General features: G+C 36.1%; 3 protein-coding genes across 11 annotated transcripts in view; 2 read left to right on the forward strand and 1 right to left on the reverse strand.

Annotated features, from left to right (window-relative positions):
- asap1b (ArfGAP with SH3 domain, ankyrin repeat and PH domain 1b) overlaps positions 1-8,664 on the forward strand; it is a 113,237-nt gene extending 104,573 nt beyond the window's left edge. For 3 of the 5 annotated variants that reach the window (XM_067377226.1, XM_067377227.1, XM_067377231.1), the window contains 6 exons: positions 1,754-1,921; positions 4,280-4,358; positions 4,653-4,711; positions 5,355-5,860; positions 6,362-6,484; positions 7,228-8,664. In XM_067377226.1, coding sequence (XP_067233327.1) covers positions 1,754-1,921; positions 4,280-4,358; positions 4,653-4,711; positions 5,355-5,860; positions 6,362-6,484; positions 7,228-7,302 — 1,010 coding nt within the window. In that variant the 3' untranslated portion in view covers positions 7,303-8,664. The remainder of the gene's footprint in view (positions 1-1,753; positions 1,922-4,279; positions 4,359-4,652; positions 4,712-5,354; positions 5,861-6,361; positions 6,485-7,227) is intronic. The other 2 variants (XM_067377228.1, XM_067377229.1) reach the window with 1 other exon arrangement.
- eef1a1l3 (eukaryotic translation elongation factor 1 alpha 1, like 3) lies at positions 2-11,071 on the reverse strand. Of its 3 annotated transcripts, none has more exons than XM_067377232.1 (8): positions 10,928-11,071; positions 10,673-10,852; positions 10,271-10,567; positions 9,865-10,015; positions 9,511-9,767; positions 9,198-9,432; positions 9,061-9,125; positions 2-1,257 (listed from the first exon to the last, which is right to left on the reverse strand). In XM_067377232.1, exons 1-8 carry the CDS (start codon positions 11,069-11,071, stop codon positions 1,165-1,167), a joined length of 1,422 nt encoding a protein of 473 aa, XP_067233333.1. In that variant the 3' UTR covers positions 2-1,164. The 3 variants fall into 3 exon arrangements, with proteins under 3 accessions (XP_067233333.1, XP_067233335.1, XP_067233334.1); XM_067377234.1 differs by lacking the exon at positions 2-1,257 and adding an exon at positions 5,868-6,177; XM_067377233.1 differs by lacking the exon at positions 2-1,257 and having other exon boundaries at positions 8,845-9,125.
- Positions 11,072-11,977: 906 nt separating this feature from the next.
- Positions 11,978-20,964, forward strand: part of fam49bb (family with sequence similarity 49 member Bb) — a 68,897-nt gene continuing 59,910 nt past the window's right edge. The window contains exons 1-2 of one of the 3 annotated variants that reach the window (XM_067377263.1): positions 11,980-12,281; positions 13,582-13,658. The gene's annotated coding sequence lies outside the window, so the exon portion shown is untranslated. Of the gene's footprint in view, positions 12,282-13,581; positions 13,659-20,964 lie in introns of all 3 variants that reach the window. The other 2 variants (XM_067377264.1, XM_067377262.1) reach the window with 2 other exon arrangements.

The raw sequence follows: 20,964 nt of genomic DNA on the forward strand, positions 1-20,964 counted from the left end.
ATCTAAATTTTTTATTTGCATACACCTTATCTGCTTATTTAATCTTTTTAATGACCTCATCCTTTGATCTCATGACATTATACAACTGTGTCTGAAACTGAAGGCTGCTGAAGTGTGAAATTAATGTTTTTATATGAAAGGACATGACCATTCAAAAGTTTGGGGACAGTAATATTTCTTTGAAAGAAATTAATAGTTACATTGAGAAAGGAATTAAATTTATCAAAAGTAACAGTAAAAACATTTATATTGTAAAATAGAGTAGAATCTTGAAAATATGTATGTATCATGGTTTCCAAAAAAATATTAAGCAGCACAACTATTTGCTACATTGTAGGAAATATTACTTGAACAGCAAATCAGCATATTAAAATGATTTCTGAAGGGTCACATGACACTGAAGACTGGAGTAATGATGCTGAAAAATTAGCTTTGCCATCACAGAAATAAATTATATTTTAAAATATATATTACAATAGAAAACTGTTATTTTAAATTGTAATAATATTTGATTGTAATAATATTTCACAATATTTTAATTGTATTTTTTTTTAATCAAATACAGGCTTGATGAGCATAAGAGACTTTTAAAAATTTGAAAAAAAAATCTTGCCAATCGCAAACTGTTGAATGGTATTGTACCTCCTAAAGAAACTAATTTCAGATTATTTGAAAATCATTTTGAACAGGGGGTGCAAATCTTAGTTCCTAATTAAACACCTTATCCAGCTCAAGTCCTTCAGGCTTATTTGAAAACTAAAGGTATGTGTGTTGGAGCAGGAATGGAATTAAACCCCTATCTAGAACAAGTTAACTATATAGATTGTCAAAATTAAATAATAATAATAATAACATTTATAAATTAGTTTACTTCTTTCAAGACACAATTTTTTATGTTTTAAACCAACTAATCCACATACACAGGATTGTGGGATATCATAGCTGGTGGTGAATGCATATGCTGCCTTGAAAACAGAATAGATATAAGTACACATAAATTTGTACATGCCTTAATGCCTTTATTATGGTGGCCAAGAGAGCTCAACGTGATACAACTGAAGAAGACACATGCAAGTAGAAAAAACACCAGCAAATTAAGAAATCTTCATCAGTTGCAAATACTCACAACGCAACCAAAATACAGAAATGCGCTGCAAATACTCACTATGTAACCAAAAACAGAAACGTGTAATCAGGTCCAATCATCTTCGGTTCATCCGATTTACTTTTTGCTTGATAAATTTCACTTGGAGCCTTCTGATTCTGCTACAGTTCAGCCATTATTAATAAATGGGTGATTTGACTTTTCATAGTAACAACTAAAGCCCAGAATTTGCTGAAGTTGTTAACTTGATGCATTTGCTTATTTCTCAAAGAAAGCATCCCTTTTCTGGTCCTCTCTGACTGAGCTTTTCACTGGCTGTTGACTCTTTTTTTTTTTTTTTTTTTTTTTTTATCTAAAATGTAGAATAGATTTCATTTGGCTTTTTTGTTGTGACTTGATGTCCTTCTCCAACTGAAGTCACTCCTCTAGTTTCTCCACATCTACTTATCTGGTTTCAGTAGCACTTTTCATCCTATCCTACTGGTTACCCAAACCATCGTTCTTTCTTTTTTTTTTGTTCTATTTCTTCCTTCCCTCCCGCATCCTCCAAAGAACCCATGTATTTACCCATATATTTATTTATGTTATCCATTCTTCACCATGACATCACTGCATGATGTTGTTTTATGTTGTTGATTTTCCCTCCAGCCCTTCCCTTGTCAAACCTGCCCCCCTCCACCCTCGCCCCTGTCGCACAGACCCCCGCTAGTGGCAGCTCCACCTTGTCAAAGAAGAGGCCCCCACCCCCTCCCCCTGGACACAAACGCACGCTTTCCGACCCCCCTACCCCGCTGTCATACACCCCGCTCTGTAAAGGTGGGCTACACTTAAGCAACAAACCTAGCTGATGGATTACTAGGGTTTCTGTTTTTTGGGGGGGGTTTTTCCAGGTTTTTATTCACTCCGATCCACATGAAATGTGCAACTGACTCATTAGAGTATTAGTGACTGTTAGGTTAGGGTTCCAGTTAGTAGAATAAGTTGCAAAGTTTTTTATATTGAGTAGTCTGTTGGGGAACCATCAAATTAAAGTGTTAGCAGATATTAAGCAGACAGTCTACTCTAATGAATGGTACTTGACATTTAGTAGAATGTCAAAAGTAGATTATCAAATTAAAGGATTAGTTCACCCAAAATTTTATTTATTACTCTATACTAAGATATTTTTGTTGAAATCTGATGGCTCAGTGAGGCCTGCATAGCCAGTAATGACATTTCCTCTCTCAAAATCCATTAATGTACTAAAAACATATTTAAATCAGTTCATGCGAGTACAGTGGTTCAATATTAATATTATAAAGCGACGAGAAAATTTTTGGTGCGCCAAAAAAACAAAATAACGACTTATATAGTGATGGCTGATTTCAAAACAAAGAAAAAAGCTTTGGAGCGTAATGAATCTTTTGTGTTGAATCTTTTGTGTCGAATCATGATTCGGATCACGTGTCAAACCGTCAAACTGCTGAAATCACGTGACTTTGGCACTCCGAACCGCTGATTCGATGTCATTGCTGACTATGCAGGCCTCACTGAGCCATCGCATTTCAACAAAAATATCTTAATTTGCGTTCCGAAGATTAAAAGGTCTTACGGGTTTGGAACGACATGAGGGTGAGTAATAATGACATTATTTTCATTTGTGGGTGAACTAACCCTTTAAAGTGTTACACCAATTTATTCGCTTTTAGATGAAATTCTAACAAGAAATAATGGTCTTTTGATTAATTTTAGATCAATCCTTAGTACCTGTTTTTAACATCTCCATGCTTAATGTGTTTATTTTTGGTTTAGTCTCTGCAGTAGATTACCAGATCATTTGCATCTCATTCATTCTGTGGTGGTGTTACACGTTAAACTTTAGAACATTTTAGATATGAAAAACAATATTGAGAGGACAGTGTTGCCAATGAAAGGCTCAGCCTAATGACCCCATTCATAATCATTTTATCTCTGCATTAAACCCTGCCCTAGTGATTTGCATGATGCCTAACATTTTGGGTTAAGACAAAGAACAAGGCATGGCAAAATAATGGTCTGGAAGATGTTGATGGGTGAAAGACATACTAAAATGCTCTGCATTACTTTATATATCCCTTCACATGATCTGTATTGATATAACCCATTTTAATTAACTGCCAGTTGATACACATTATTTGAAATGTACCTCTTTAAGACCATTATTGTGCATGGCCTGGTGTTGTTACCTCTGCTGAAAAAAAATTGCTTTACTATACTAAGTTTATACAAAGTTGTAAAGTGACATTTGCTGAAAAAAATCCTGGAAACTTTCATGTGTTCACAAACTTCTATTTGGAAAATGTTTGTGTATAAGGGATGCAATTAAATGATCAAAACTGACAGTAAAGACATTTTTAATGTTACAAAAGGTTTCTATTTTATTTAAACACTGTTTTTTTTTTAACTTTCTATTTATCAAAGATTCCTGAAAAAAAATGATTTGCAGTTACCACAAAAATATTAAGCAGCTGTTTTTAGCATTGACAATAAGGAATTGGAAAAGGTTTCTCGAGCATTATATCAGCATATTAGAATGATTTCTGGAGGATCATGTGACACAACACTGGAGTAAAGATGTTGAAAATTCAGCTTTGCCATCAAATTGTAAAAATATTTCACAATATTACTGTTTTTACTGTATTTTTGATCAAATAAATGCAGCCTTGGTGGGCATAAGGGTGTGTTCACACTAGTCATGTTTGGATCGATTAAAACAAACCCTAGTGTGATTGCTCTGTTAGAGTGGTTCATTTTAACATTTGTGAACGCTGCCATCCGAACCCTGGTGCGCACCAAACAAGCGGACCAAGACCGCTGAGGGTGCTTTCACACTTGGTTCAACTGCCTGGACCGAACGCATCCCTATGACTTTCGGTGTCGGTTCGGTATCTTTTGGTTCGTTGATAAAATTGTCAATATGAACGCTAATCAGACCAGGACCAAAGGTTTTTTTGGTCCGGACCAAACGAACCGAACTACAAGTTGAACGCACCCTAAAAATCTTACCAACCACAAACTTTTGATGGCAGTGTATATCTAGTTTTACTGTGTGAAAGTCCCACTAATTTTTTTTCTGCTAATGTCACATTAGGGGCTCTATAGGCTTTTGTCACTAAAAATATCAGAAAAATATATTTAAACTTAAACTCATTGCAGGAAGTGATTCAACACCACCTCCTATCAACAAGATGTCCCCTGTAGCTAACAGATTTGAAGGCATCCCACAACAACAAAGGTGAACCAACTTCCTTCAAACTTTATTAAATTTAATTCACACAAGAAAGGCCAAATCTAGTATGAGCTTGAGCTATATTTAGAACTATATTTGCATTAGAAAGGTCAACAAACTTTAGACTGCAAATTTATACTTGGCCTTTCATGTTACATTTGAATATGTCCATGTAAATTTGTCATTGTGTATTTGGGAATGCAAAACAGTTCTCTTTTATACATCATGGCTGATTTTACAGAGCGTGCAAACATGTTATTGGACATTTCTTTGAGCTATACATATGTTCCATATTTCTAGTCTCAACACCACAAAGCCCACACTTGGTCCACGGGTCCTTCCCAAACTACCTCAGAAGGGTAGGTGACACACTTTCTGCCTGTGAATATTGCAATGGTATAACATCTGAATGTTGAAGTAATTCATTTAGTCAGTTATTTGCATTCAAGTATATTTTTATTTAATTTAGTTTGTTTAAAGCTGACAGTGTATCTTTTCCTACCCACTATTACAGTACAGTTAGATGTATAACTTAAATGAAATGTTTTTTTTTTTTTTTATATAATTTATATAGAATTTATTTGTAAATTAAATATTTTATAGCACTTTTCACAATAAATATTGTTTCACAGCAGCACAAAATGAAACTTCTTTAAAAGCAAAAACATTTCTTGAAAGTTTTATAGATGAAGATATAGATATTTATGAACACTTAGAAATAAATTACATTTTTAATCACTAATTTTATGCACTGTTAAAACTAACAAAAGTAAAGAAAAAAAGAAACCTATTATAAGAATAAAATGCGAAATAACAAATGTCAAATTTTAACAATTTAAAAAGTCACTTTTTTTTTTTTTTAATATACATTATTCCTTTTACAGTTTTTGGATACTGACACTTTAAACCTGACCCAACATCTTGTGAGGGAAATATTTCCTCATATTTGTCTTCTAAAATAGCTTAAACTATATCTGCTGACATTATCTTGTTTTTCAATAGTTGCCCTGCGAAAGATAGACACCATCCATCACCCATCAATGGACAAAACCAACCAGCCTCCTGAACCTGTGCTGTTCCAGAAGGTTCTGCAGAGTTCAGACACCCCACAGAAAGTTCCGTTAGCCGATAGACCTCAACCTGGAGATATACCTCCTAAACCACAGCCTTCAGAATTACCCCCTAAACCAGGAGAACTACCTCCAAAGCCACAGCTGTCCGACCTTCCCCCTAAACCCCAGCTGGGTGACCTACCACCTAAACCTCAGTTGAAAGATCTACCACCCAAGCCCCAACTGACAGAGATCTCCCCACCCAAACCTATAACCACTGAGGTCCTCCACAAACCTCCTCCTGGAGAAGTGGCTCCCAAGCCCCAGCCACCAGATACTCCAACAATCATCCAAGGTGAACTGTCACCTCAGCCTGTCCAGTCTAGTGAAGACACCAATGGAAGTCCAACATCTGCACAGGAGACGCCTGTACCGTTGCCCCGGAAAATAAATCCAGTGAGGATTTAGTCTCAATGGTTGTTAACACGACACCGTTTTCAACTAAAAACGGAAAACTTTTTATGCATTTTTGGCCGTTCATTTACACAGAAATGCCATTTTGGGGGCCTGAAAACGCATAATTTTGTTTTTGGAAACGATACCCATGTTAACAACAAAAACACGAATTTGTGAAAACGGTGACGTCACGTGTATTACGTGTTCAGTCTATCGGCTTATAGTACAGTATTTATTTACAAAATTACATCGCCACTTCTGTCCTAACTGGCATGCTTAACAGCGTTTTTAGTCGTTTTTGTGGATCCATGTGAACGGATATTGTTCGGACAACTTTGTCGTGTGTACACAAAAAAGCAAAAGGAAAAACTTTTCCGTTTTTAGTGCATCATTGTCGTGTAAACACCCTCAGAAGCTTCAGATAAGTACATGGGAGTCAGTAACAAGTTGCTTTTAACAAATTATCTTACTATCTGTCTTGCTTTTTTTTTTTTTTTTCAGATTAAAAGTAAAATGCGAAGGGTGAAGACCATCTATGATTGTCAGGCGGATAACGATGATGAGCTCACTTTCGTTGAAGGTGAGGTCATCATAGTTACCGGGGAAGAAGATCAGGAGTGGTGGGTAAGTGTAACCGCTCCAAATTCAAGTATAAATTTCAAGTATATGCAACATAGCATGAGACTTGAGAAGCAACAAATTCTTGATTCTAAATGTTTGACAGACGTTACAATGTTTTGACTTAATGTTTTCTGAAATAGTTCACGTAGTTCACGGCTATATAATAGAAAAAGGTTTGTTAGCCACATTACATTTCAATTTCACCACTTTTCTTCTGATCTTATTTTGGTTACAACAATCCTATTTTGTGGATTTTTGCGTTGACAGAGAATCAAAACAATTAAATTCACAATTTACTGTTTCAGAACAGTTAAATTGAGAAAATGCCATTTTTGTGAATTCTGAATAATTCAGTTCCAATAAATTCACTATATGATTCATTGAATACTTTCCCTGTCCCAAGAAACTACTTTAGGCTGTTTATTGTACCAAAAATAAACACATTACTTTCAGAACATGAACAGAACAAGAACATACAGGCTACCTGGAAAACAACCAAAAGTACAAACTGTGTCTTTTAAGGATGAAAACCTGAATTGCTTGACGAACTCTTTAAATATACCTATACATTTTCTAACCATGGTACAAGCAGAATTGTTCTGGCCATTGAATTATTGAAAATTAATTGGTAATCTTTACCACCTCTGGTGTGCATTTAATTTCAGTAAATCAACACTTCATCTTCAATTATTCCTTACTTGATTTAGAGACACATTCTGATTGTAACCTTTCTTTTTTGTCCTCAGATTGGGCACATCGAGGGGCAGCCAGAGAGGAAAGGCGTATTTCCCATGTCTTTTGTTCATATCTTGTCTGATTGACACAGAAATGTTGGTTCTCCACCTCCCACCCAGCGCAATACCTCTGGCTATGGGACGCACTTGACTTAGCTGCTGAATCAACAATGCAAGTTTTAAGAAGATTGAACCACAATGAAAAACACATCACAATACTATAGTCAGAGACAGAGTGTAAATAAAATGTCTAACTGTACCGCTGTTATCCGTACCGTTTTATAAAGCCTACCGCACAACGGCTAGACTGCACCCATTTAAAAGACCAGCACTTTCCCTTCACTATTACTGATACTGTATCTCTGTATATAAGATTGTACATAAATGTGTGCGTGTGTTTCACACAAGGATGCGTGTGTGATTTTTGTGTAAATGTAGAAAATTGTGTTGGTCTGAAAAGTAAATTTGTGAACTTGTACTCTACCTGCCAGTAAGTTACGGCTGGGGCCAGTTTTGTTCAAATAAGTTTTATTAACATGTCCATTGTTGCTATCATCTATAGCAGGGACAGATAGACTTCTCTTCCTGATGGAACAACTGGACTTTACGTTGGTTTTCAGCTATGTGTTTTACCTTCACATTTCCTAACACACCACTAAAGCATGTCAGAGAGTGAAATGTTAATTTGTGTTTGCTGTTCTTCGTTCTTGCTACCTAGTGTAAAATAATTAACCTGTGCAATGCATACACCATTACCTGTGTCAACAGGTTGTTCCTCTGTGATCCCATATCAGTGTTTTATCCACACAAGTACATTTACTACAGTCTTACTGAAGGACAGCGCTCTGTGATACAGTGGTGTTCCATAAACACAAAGGTCACCCTTCATCTTTAATATTGTTTTGAGAGGTCTTGGATACTTGAAGTACTTTTGAAGATAGGGAAGTTGTTTACTCTGTTTATAGATGTTATATTTTCAAGTAATAGACATGGATGTACTGTATTGTAATTGGGATTTGCCATTTTCATCCATGCTGCCAGTGACCCTTGTTATAGCTCAAGTAATGGTTTCATTAGCTGCTCAAATTCTCAATGAGGGACTGAGACCATAGTTTCTAATTTGAGATTGACAAGCTTGCATGTTCATTTACTTTGAGGAATGGCTCTAGCATTATGGAGTCTTTACCATAATGCTGACATGAGAGATCCATGATTGTTACCTCAATTTAAATGAGCATAGTAATAAGTCAAAGTTGACAGTTGCCACTTGAGTAATTTTACTCTTTGAAATTAAGTCACCTCTTTGGCTGCATTTACTTAGGTTTCAATGTGGATGTGTGGGTGTCAGGAGAGGTCTGATGGTCTACAATTATTATTATTTTTTTTTTTAATTGCAGATTTTAAGGATGGTGTCCACTGTCTGAACATGTTCCTCACCATTATCAATAAAATGGCTTCATGTTAAACAATACTCAATGTCTCTCAGTGTCAAGTTATTTAGATGTAGCAACTTGTACAAATGGACCAAGACATGCATGACCAGTTGAATTGAAAACTTAAGTTTATTTGCAGTCCAGCAACAAAAATAATGCATCTACAGCTATACCAAACCTCATATTGGGCCCCACAGTCAGTTCAAACAACTGAATACACTAGCAACGCATTTAAAAAGACTTCACTTTAAGGCAACAAAGTGTGGTTCCATAAACCTAAACAAAAATGCTCAACATAAAGAGAACCTTTTTGGCTCACATACCAGACTGCTGGTAAATTAATTATAAAAAGGACAAAATGATCAACTCATTTTGATACAGGAGCTTTCTGTGTCTTTTTGGCTTGGTCCACCTTCTCCACAGATTTGATGACCCCAACAGCAACAGTCTGTTTTAAATCCCTTACAGCAAATCGACCTGACAGGAAAAAGAGAACTTAAAACATGTTTTTACAGTAGTATTTTGACCACTTAAAATTCAGTGCCTTACCCAAAGGTGGATAATGAAAGAAGCTCTCCACACATAGGGGTTTGTTTGGGATGAGTTTGACTGTGGCACCATCTCCTGACATCAGGTACTGGGGCCAGTCCTCCAGTTTCTTGCCCGTACGTCGATCTAGCTTCTCCCTCAGCTCAGCAAAACGACAAGAAACATGGGTCGTGTGGCAGTCGAGTACAGGGGAGTAACCAACCTTGATTTTGCCTGGGTGGTTCAGCATTATGATCTATAGAAATGCACAAGACAATCAGTTACTGGTTTGTCAGCCAGAGTTCAATCCAGAGGTCAAAACCAGTATAGCTACCTGAGCAATAAAACTGTTGACATCTGACGGCGGGTCCTGCTGTGAATTTCCTGCTACGTCACCTCTCCGAAGATTTTTTACAGACACATTTTTGATGTTGAAGCCCACATTGTGGCCAGGGAGGGCAGTCTGAAGCCCCTGGTGATGCATCTCAATGGACTTAACCTCTGCAGTTAATTTTGCTGGCGAGAAGGTCAGAACCATTCCAGGCTTTAAGACCCCAGTCTCAATCTTACCCACAGGGACTGTGCCAACACCTGGGGGGGGGGGGGGGGGGGCAAACATACCAATGTCGAGAGTGCCAGCCAAAAGGGTTTTAAATTGAGACCTTGCCCACTTGGCAGTTTTACCTACCACCAATCTTGTAGACATCTTGTAGGGGAAGGCGCAGTGGCTTGCTTGCATTACGGACTGGGGGAAGTAGGGAATCGAGCACCTCCAACAAGGTTCGACCATTTGAATGGCCGGCTTTCCTCTTGAGCTTCCACCCTTTGAACCACAGCATCTGAAACAGGACAAGCAATTGAAATCAGCAGCTCTAGATCAAGGGTGTGCAGTCCTGATCCTGGAGATCTATTCTCTAAAGTTCAGCTCAAACCCTGATCAAACAGCTAATAAAAGATCTTCAGGAGGATGTTTTAATTACAGACAGGTGTGCTGGAGCAGGGTTGGAGCTAAACTCTGCAGGTAGGTAGTACTCCAGGAACAGGATCTAGGCTCCCTTTTCTAGATCGTAATGGGGTGCTGAGAGTGGAATCACCTTCTGAGATGGAGCAATCATGTTCTCACCACTCCAGCCAGAAACAGGTATGAAAGGTACAGCACCGATCTCAAAGCCAATCTTCTTGATGAACACAGAAACGTTCTTCACCACCTCATCGTAACGTTTCTGGCTGAACGGTGGCTCAGTCAGGTCCATTTTGTTAACACAGACCATGAGCTGTTTGACCCCAAGGGTGTAAGCCAGCAAAGCATGCTCTCTTGTCTGACCATTGCGAGAAATCCCAGCCTCAAATTCACCCTTTGCAGCAGAGACGATCAGTAGAGCAGCATCAGCCTAAAAGAAAGATTGCAATTTCATTCAACTTGGTTGTATAGGTAATACCAGAAGGAAAACCCAGATAAAACTCTCAACAGGTGAACATCTGAACTGCATCAATACCTGTGAGGTCCCAGTGATCATGTTCTTGATGAAGTCACGATGGCCTGGCGCATCAATTATGGTAAATGTGAATTTCTGAGTGTTGAATTTCAGCAGGGAAATGTCAATTGTAATGCCACGTTCCCTTTCTGCTTTCAGTTTGTCCAGCACCCAGGCATACTTGAAGGAACTCTTTCCCATCTTCCAAAGGAGGAAATGAAGAGTGAAACTCTAGCACCTAAACGAACATAATAGGTCATTCAATTTAATACGAACCTGGGTTGCAGCCTTTTCATATTTCTCAATAGTTCTATGGTCAATTCCTCCACATTTGTAGACCAGATGACCAGTGGTTGTAGATTTACCACTGTCTACATGGCCAATGATGACCAAGTTAATATGGATCCTTTCTTTGGCCATATTATGATTAAAGTTTTAGACAGCAACTACAGAACTTCAAATGTATGCCTTGTTCTTATCGTGACTTCAGACCACAATGTATGTAATAACCAAAGGGAACGATTAAGTATGGATGATGGTGATTGAGTCCTGGTGTGATCAATAACCGCTGAAATAAAGACCACGCCCGCAATTAACTAGAATAGCTTGTACAAAGCCTACTCTATTGTAAAAATAACATTGTGGATTATCCATATCCAAAATGTCCTCCAACACAATACTGCAATTTATTATTTCTCTTATATCAAAATAATTAGTTATCTTCTTAGCATTCACAACCTTTCTATCATTTATCATGTTTTTCTCAACTGCAGTGGCGGCTATAATACTAAGTGCCATTTTTATTCCACTATAGCTAGTAATGCAGCCTATTATCTTGCTCTCATTTCAGGTTCGTACTGAACTTCATGATTAAAAAAAAAAAAAAAAAAAAGTCTAGAAAACAATCGTTTTGACACGTGGCGAGTTTCTGCTGTTTTACTCTGATTGATTGACTGTAAGGTTTTTGAAGTTTTTATATTATTAAAATGTTTAAAAAGACACAAAGGCTGAGAATGTAATGGGGGGTAGTATTTTAAATAAGCAACCTTTTACCACACATTCCTGCATACAAATTTAAATGTCCATGTTTCTATTAGGCCTACTTGAAACCTAGCCCGGTTAGTAGAATTTGTGGCGGAAAATTATATCAAAGTATGGTTTGTCACGTGAATATGACATTATTTATATGTGACAAATAAACTGGCAGCATTTGCACAAGTTTACATAACAGGAATGAGTTCATCCATCAGGTGTGTCGCGTATGTGACACAAGTTGACCGGCAGGGGGCGCGTTGAATACAAGTAGGCTAAATTAACTTTAGTTATATTAAAACAAATCATCTCGTGTCTGTTGCACATGGGACTATATAGTAATTAAAGCCGTGTACTTGGTTTTCATATCATATGATAATGTGTGGTGCTTGATTTAGGCGTTTGGTTACAATAAATGCAAGAAGCACAATGACGTTTTATTAACCCGGAAATAACAGTCGGTAAGACAGCTGAGAGAGCGAGAGCGAGAGAGGCTCAGATACAGAGAAGGAGAGAGAGAGATCTAAAGCCTTCTCCCCTGGAGCTTATATCGTGCTACCTGGACTCCATACGTTTTTTCATCGCTTTACATTCAAAGGTGAGTTTTCGTTCCTCTCTTATGTCTTTATGCTGCATGTAAGGCGCATTATTGTGTATATTCATAACTCTGAATGCATTGGTGCTGTAGTACAGCATGTGACTGAGCGGTGTGCTTTCAGCACGATGGCACCCGTGGCCATCCGTTGTTTGAAAGCGTATAAGCAGGAACAAATGAAACATAAGTGCAAGACAGTGTTTAAATGCATTTATGGGTGGAAAAAAAGTAGATCAGCTTTGTGTCATACAGTGCAATGCAGTGTAACCTCTGCTATACATTGTGCAACATAGGTAGGACCAACACTTTTCTTAAGCAGACATGGATATTGCTGTTCTGTCCTTAAAATATCAGGATATTTTAAAATTGTGATTTACAGGTTAGGAAAAATCAATGGATTTTATTTGTATCTTAAAAACACATGGAAATGTCTATAGTAATGACACATTTTCTAGTCATGCTCAGGTCTACATTTTTCATAGGCTGGAAATGTCTATAAAATGATTTGTAAAATCCATGAACAATCATGGAAATTCATTAGTCAAAGCTATGGGAACGTTGTGCATCCAGCTGATGCCTTTGCATAGATTCCAAGTGGGTACTGTATATTGTAATCTAGTGTTCAAGTGTAGTGCACTAAATTTCCACTGTAACTAAGAGTCATTTATCCATGTGCTGTTTAAAGAAAGTACTTGCAAAACATTTTCTGTTTCAAAACTGATTAAGATTTGTGTTTGATTACAGGGTGTATTGATTTGCCTAATTAAAATCGTTTGTTTGAGGTATGCATTTATTAGTATGCAAATCACAACAGCATTTACAATAGCAATGTCAGGTTCTGCAGTAATGTCATGCAATTTATGCAATTTCCTTCTTTTCCTTCAAAAAGTAATATTAATGTGACCTATTATCTAGCATTGGTGTGGCATAGAGCACTGGATTGTGCAATTGTATATCCCTAGCTCATCTCTGCCCATCTGAGATAAATCACGAATCCTGATGAATATAGTCTTGTCCCTTTATAAACCTCCTAATTTATTACGGTCATATACCACTGGATATATATGTCGTCATAGTTATTCATACTGAGTTCGATTGGACACTGTTTGATTAACATCTTATCACCTCTCTTTCCCTTTCCTTTTATGGTATGTACTGTAGGTGAGGCTTGAAGTCAAGCATACAGGAAGACTCTAATGTGGTTGTTTCAGACACTTTGTTGTGTGCCGGTGCCGTAGCCTATATTTTAAATCATGGCCAGAGTGAGATGGGTTCTTAATGTGTAACTTGTTTGTTTGTGTAGGAGGATATTGCCTGCTGGGATTGCATTTTAGATCACTGTAGTGCATCAGGGAGTAAATTGGATGGATCATCATTTATGTAAGTTTGATGAAAAATAATGGGCTTGGTGATGATATAATCTTACATAATATAGACATAAAAAAAAAAAAAATCAGCAAAGATGCATTAAAATGATCAGAAGTAAGACATTTGTGTTACATTTTTTCTATTTCAAATAAATGCCTTTCCTTTGAAATTTGTTCATCAAATAATCACAATCACGGTTTCCAAAAACATATTTATCAGCACAACTGTTCACATTGATGGTGATAAGAAATGTTTCTTGAGCAGCAAATCAGCATATTAGAATGCTTTCTGAAGGAGCGTGACACTGTGACACTGAAGACTGGAGTAATTGATGCTGAAAATTCAGCTTTGTGATCACAGGAATAAATAAAAATAAGTATTTTAAAATATTATTCTATTTTTCAAATAGAAAACAGTTATTTTAAATTGCAATAATATTACTGTTTTTACTTTATTTTTAATCTAGTAACTTGATCAAGGCTTTTTTTTTCCAAAAATTGGACTGTTGCTTTGCCTGCATGTCAGACCATGAGGGGTAAACATTGTGGGTCTGCCTGTTTAACGGACAGATGTCGAAAATAAAGGCACTCGTAATCCACTTCTGTATCTGACGTGGAAGTGGTAGGTGTGTGCATTGGTGTTTTTTTTGTTTGAGAGAGGACTGCCTTAGTAAGCATTTAGATTAATGGTATACAATTGTATTTAACTGTCCACAATTGAATAAGCTTTGGATGAATTGTGACCTTAACTGTATTAAATGGACTATAAGTGAGAATTTTCATGTATTTATTGCTTTTTTTTTTGTTGCCCATGTGTGAACAGCTTATATAGTGAAACTTAAAAAACAAGACATACTCCAACCTCCTAGGTTGTTATTAAAGCCTGTGGACTGATTTTATGTATTACTCTGGATATTTTTGCTGGGAAAATCAAAAAGTATGTGATGTTTACGTGCGCTTCCAAGAGCCTCTCCTCCGTTCAATGACGCGTGAGATGAATGCTTATACAATGTTCAGGATAATGCCGAAAGGGCCATTCTGTACTGTAATGTCAATGTGTCAAAAGGGATTAATTCAAACTATAGTCTCACATAGTCATATCTAAATAGTCTATAGTCTCAAAAATACTTTATAATCAAACTTTAATGCATTTTTAATGACCTCATCTGTTGACATGATGTTTGTGAATTGCAGAGCTGGTATAAACATACAGTATCCACATTGCTATGATCAGATGCTTTCTTAACTGCTGTTTTGTCATTTTTGTTGTGTGTTTATATTGTTATTGTGAGGAAAGCGTGCAGCACGTATTTACATATTCATCGAAAGGTCTTTCTCAGCATTGTGGATGGCGTCTGTGTTTTTGTTAACAGTATATCGCTGCAAAGGTACTTCTAAGTGAAGAACGGAAAAGAAATTTGCCGTGAGTAGATCGGGGCATTAAATCGCGTTCATTCTCTTGTATGTTATGTGTGCACAAGTGCAAGCACAAGCAGTAAGTTGCTGGCTGCAGTTTACTTAAGGGCTACCGGTGTCACTATTAACAAGGGTTTATGAATTTTAGCCCCTTTAAAGGATTAGTTAACTGTCATATAAAAATTACCCCAAGCTTTACTTACCCTCAAGCCATCCTAGGTGTATATGACTTTCTTCTTTCTGAAGAACACAATCTGAGATATAGTAATAATTATCCTGATGCATCCGAGCTATCCGCATCTTACGGCAGGTCCTACGCATTCCCTATTCAACTTACGGAAAAAGCTTTACTGATTTGTTGCCAGTTCTGTTTTTTTTTCTTTCTTTTTTTTCGTAAGTTCAATACGGCCTGCGGAAGCTAGATATTTTACTTCATAACTTGTTAAATATGGATTTTTTTTTTTTTTTTTTTTTTTTTACACAAACGCATCGCTTTGCTTCAGAAGGCCTTTTTTTACCTCCCTGAAGCCTTGTGGAATGTGTTTATGATGGATGGATGGATGTGGAGGCACTTTCTTCAGCTCATACTCGTTGATCCCACTCACTGCCATTTATAAAGCTCAGATCTCCCATTGTGTTCATCAGAAAGAAGAATTTCATATACACCTCAGATGGCTTGAGGGTGAGTAAAGCCTGGGGTAATTTTCATTTGAAAGTGAGCTAATCCTTTAAAGTGGTTGGGTTTTTAATCTATAAGAGCTCATGATCAATTCTCTTTGCTCTTGATTCATGGTTAAGTATCAGCTGTAATTTTTGCGTGGTGCATATTTAATTGTGTTATCTACAGGTTGGCTGATACAAACTTTATATTTAAAGAAGGCTATGCAGTTTTCTTTCCGATGTTGACACATTTGTCACATCAAGTGAAGCATTTAAAACAGGAAATTGGTTCTGAAATTGGAAAATGATCCCTTTTTTAAATATCTAGTAGTTTGTCACTGCCTGGACAAAACCACATTAAGAAGACACTTCCTTCACAATCAGTTTATAGTTGAGAAAGGAAATAAAGAAAATAATTAAAATCCAAGTGTTCGCATAACCAAAGACACTCTGATAAACCATGAATTGATTGCAATCCAGTCAGAGGCTGTTGGCTTTTTATCATTTTTTTACCCCTATGATTATGATTTATAAGATTTTACCCCTAAGTATAAGATGTATATGAGTATAATAAAAAAAAAAAAAAATGCATATACATTAAAGTTTGGAGTCAGTAAGACTTCATTCTTTTTTTTAATACTTTATTTTAATAATTAATACTTGCATTCAGCAAGGATGCATCATGGTAAATTGTTAAAGTGACAGTAGAAACTTATAAACTTTGTTCATAAAATATCCTGAAACTAAATGTGTCAGTTTCCACAAAGAAAAGAAAAGGAAAAAAAAAAAGCTTTTTTTCCGCAAAAAAAAAAAAAAAAAAAAACAGCTCTCATCATAGCATTCAATAACATTCAATCAATAACATTTTAAAACATATTAAAATAGAAAATAGTTATTTTAAATTGTAATTAAAAAATAATATTACTGTTTTTATTGTATTGTTTGGTCAAATAACTGCTGCCCTGGTCAGCAAAAGACTTATTTCAAATATATATATATATATATATATATATATATATATATATATATATATATATATATATATATATATATATATATATATATAAAAATAAATAAATAAATAACTTTGACACCAAACATTTAAACATTAGTAGTGTAATTTCAGGTCTATATAGTTGTCCTCAAAGCTAAATGAATGCACCCCGACAGCCACTTTACTCCACTTTTACTTTTACGAGCCCCAGTGTGCATCCATTATTCTAATCAGCACATATTGCTAATCTTTTCATCCCAGCAAGAATGTTAGTTCTGGAAAGTGTTTTGTGTATTCTGAGGTTACTGAAGGATTGGTGCTATAAAACTCTCACTAGAATGCAGCATACAAATCGGTGATGGTCGATACACTTCATAATTGAAGCAGTGCACTCTTTACTTAAGGTAACTTTCTACTGTAAAGCAGCATTTATTTACTTTAAAATGAATTTAAGCAATTTTATAAGTAGTCAGAATTTTGTGTAGGGCATTAAGTTAGTGTCAAACCCATATCAAGATTGAGAAGTGTGATGTCAATACTGTATGCCTTTTGTTTTAAGAATGCTAATCTGTAGAATTTGCCTATGAAAGACATAAGGAAGCTTGCTGTTAGTGCGAATCTTTACTCCGAACTGGCTCGCGAAACTTCCTGTTTTACATCACTTTGGCCTTTACCACTGGAAATGTAGCTCATATTTCTTATGTGTGTGCTTGTCTTGTGGAAATTGTAGTGTGTTTTTTTTAATTTTTTTTTTTTACTTTTGTAGATGTTTTTAAAAAATGTTGAAGGTTGAATGATATTTTGTATTGTCATTAACTGTTGTTAAGCCCCAAAAGCACATATAGAGTAAATGCCCCTGTGGACTTGAGTTCTTTTTTTTTTTTTTCTTTTTTTTTTTCACCTCAGGTGATCTCTGTACTCTGTCTTGCAGCAGCTTGTAATGTCTTTCTTAATGTCATGTCTCCACATGTCAGAAAGTTGAACTGAGTAGTGTGATTTTTTTCCCTTGATTGCCACATCAGGATTCTAACATTTCAATTGTTAGGTGTTAAATAGAAATGACAACATTTGATGCTTGAAAATTTGAATGATACTTGAATCCATGTGCTTGGAAGGAAATGAAAAAGAAACATCTCCCACCCCCCTCCCCCCACTCTTGTTTTAAGGAGTTATGAACTTCGCATTCTCCACAGAAATAAAATAATGGTTAACTGAAATAAAATAAAATAATAAAAATGTATTTTATTTCAGCTAGTTGCCAAGGCAACATTTCTTATTTTCATTTATTTTTAACTTGATGTACTAAAATAACTAAAACTGAAATAAAAAATATGTAATAATAGTAAAAAAGAAGTGAGAAAAACACAACAAAAGTACTTAAACTTGAACTAAAATGAAAATAACAGTAAAATATAAAAATACGAACTAATTCAAAATATTAATAACTGTAATAGTATATCAGTGATGGTAAATAACACTGTGTCCACATTCTCCTATAATAATCTTCACTACCTCAACCGCACACATTAGTCTTCATTCAAAGACATAGAAAAAATATTAACATGTAGATGGGTGCAAAAAACAAAAACGCATATTGTCCAGAATTAAATGTGTGTAGTGCTTGTGTGTAGTCTAAAGAAAGGAAAATCAGTTTTTGTTATTTCATTAAAATGTAGCAATTTCCTCCCCATCTGAAATGACTTCCTTCTGGTTGGTTAATAATAATAGGTTAATTTTATTTAGACTAATTTTCACAATCCAACCGAATCCCAGTGAACACATGTAAAGGTTTAGTTCACCCAAAAATATAAGACTTTTGTTCATCTTCAGAACATAAATGAAGATATTTTTGATGAAATCTTAGAGCTTTCTGTCCCATAGACAGCTACGCAATTGAAACTTGGAGGCTTCAAAAAGTTCATAAAGAGATCGTAAAACAAATCCATATGAATTGAGTGGTTTAGTCTTAATTTTTTGAAGCGACTTGATCATTTATTTTGATGAACCGATTTAACTTAGGCTTTTACTCGCATATAAACATTGATCAGCAAACATAAACAGAAGCTCAGCCAAACCTGCTTGACACGTGAGAACAAACCTCTGAGCTTAAAAGTGCTGCGTAACACACGAGAATGAACCTCATTGGTTCTTGTATGCGTCAAGCAAACATACTTGAGCTTCCGTTGGTTTACCACAGCTGATGTGTGAGTTGATGAATGTTTATTAGGGCTGAGACATTTATTGATGCATCACGATTCGTGGATTGTTTGTAATATTTTCCAAATGCATCGCAAATCGATTCTGAGCTTAGTTTTTAACAGCAGATGGTGCTCTAGGATATTTTTCAAACTATAGTCAAACGAAGAAGACCGCTTGTGCGTTCGGCTGAGTCTGACAATGTATTTGCACCTCAGAAAGCTTTTATGATGTGAGATTAATGTAAACAGCTCATTGCAAACACCGTAGTAATTCATTTCAACCTTTTCATGTGTGTAAGAAATTCGAAGCAAACGCAGTGCCAACTGCTGTTGAAAACTAAGCTCAGAATTGATTCGAGAGAGAATCTTTTTGATTCTCTTAACTTTTTGAAGCGTCAAAGTGTTAGTTGCGTAGCTGTCTATAGAGGGACAGAAAGCTCTGATTTCATCAAAAAGATCTTCATTTGTGTGAAGATGAACAAAAGTCTTATAGGTTTGGAATCTATAAGGGTGAGTAATTAATGACAGAATTTTCATTTTTGGGTGAACTAACCCTTTAAGTGCCTGCTGTTGATGCCATTCATGTCTTTTAAAGTAAAAAAAAAAAACAAAAAAAAACAAACACAATATGATGTCATATATTATAGATTTAGTTAAATGTTTCTGGTACAAGTCAGACATGCAGAAAATTGCAAAATGAGAAATTAGAATTTAATTGCACAGATTGCAATTTTGTAATTTCTTTTGTTCGGCATCAATGAGGCTGTTTTCAGATTTCACTTTGGCTGTGTCACTTTGACACTCTACATATATTGTGTGCCCACTGTGTCCCCTCCCACTCGTTTCCATGGTGAGGATGGCTGAACAGGGTAACCGGCACAGATGACTTGCCAACAGTTGGGAAGGAAACCCAACAATATCCATCTGTTGCCTTTAACATGCCAATCTTCAGTGAAGCAGAATACTAGACTTTCTACTGACAGTCAGAAAACATGAGTGACTTGTTTTAGCTGACTATAAGCAGCATAGATGGCTTATTTCAATGAGGTCATGCTGCACTGAGTGAGAACTTGGTTGATTTTGGTGATGTCTGAGGTGTCTCAAGGCTAAAAGAGGATATGAGTCAATCTTGTTTTTGCCTCATTAGTCAGCTCATGACTCTTCATGCTTGAGGCTTTGGCTGATTTTAGATGGTCCACCCCAGGGCTTGACACTTCCTCTTTGCCCAAAAAGAAAATGTTTACTAATCTGTGGCAAACCATTTGAACATTTATGTGCGAATTTACAGACTTACTAAAATGTTTCATCATATCATTTTAGCTAGTAATGTTTAAATAATGTATTCAAAAATTTTCAAGTAAACTATTAAACCTAAAACCATAAAATGTAAGGGTCTGATGTTAAAAATGCAGTTTTAACTGTCTGGGTATGGTCTGCAAAGTCTTTTAAACTTTAAGCTTAAAGTTAAGGCCCCAGTATACTTAAAACGAAGTTCTTTTTTTTGTTCTTCGTTTAGGGGTAAAACAAAGTTCGAAATGCGTGACCAGCGATATACTGTAAACGAATATCTGACTCCGTCCACACTGCTGAGATCGACGGTATGAATATGTAAATATGTGCCTTGCACTTTCTTCTCAGTAACAAAATAAATACAACAAAAATGAGAAAACAGCAAGCATTTATTATTAAGCATAAGAAAAGTATCTGATCATAACAACATGGGTATGTTAGCACAAGCTCTGCAAAGTAGCACTCCAGTCACGTCACATCTTCATATAGTACTTTATTTATTAGATTGCATAAAATAAAGCAGCTTTACAGTATCAAACATGAAAAACAGTGTCAGTGCCTCATTTTATCAGAAGCACTTCATTTTGTACTATAAAGCGGCTATCCAGTGTGTTCATGTTTTCACCCGCGGAGATCTTGCCTCAACGAACTCAACACACTAAATGAGTCAAAGAAAGACGCGTCCCACGCGAGTAAAGGCGGAGCCTCAGTGCACACCTCCTATTAGGGTTGTGCCGATGGACGATATCATCGTCCATCGT

Source organism: Chanodichthys erythropterus, chromosome 23, assembly GCF_024489055.1.
Source record: "Chanodichthys erythropterus isolate Z2021 chromosome 23, ASM2448905v1, whole genome shotgun sequence".
NCBI lineage: Eukaryota > Metazoa > Chordata > Actinopteri > Cypriniformes > Xenocyprididae > Chanodichthys > Chanodichthys erythropterus.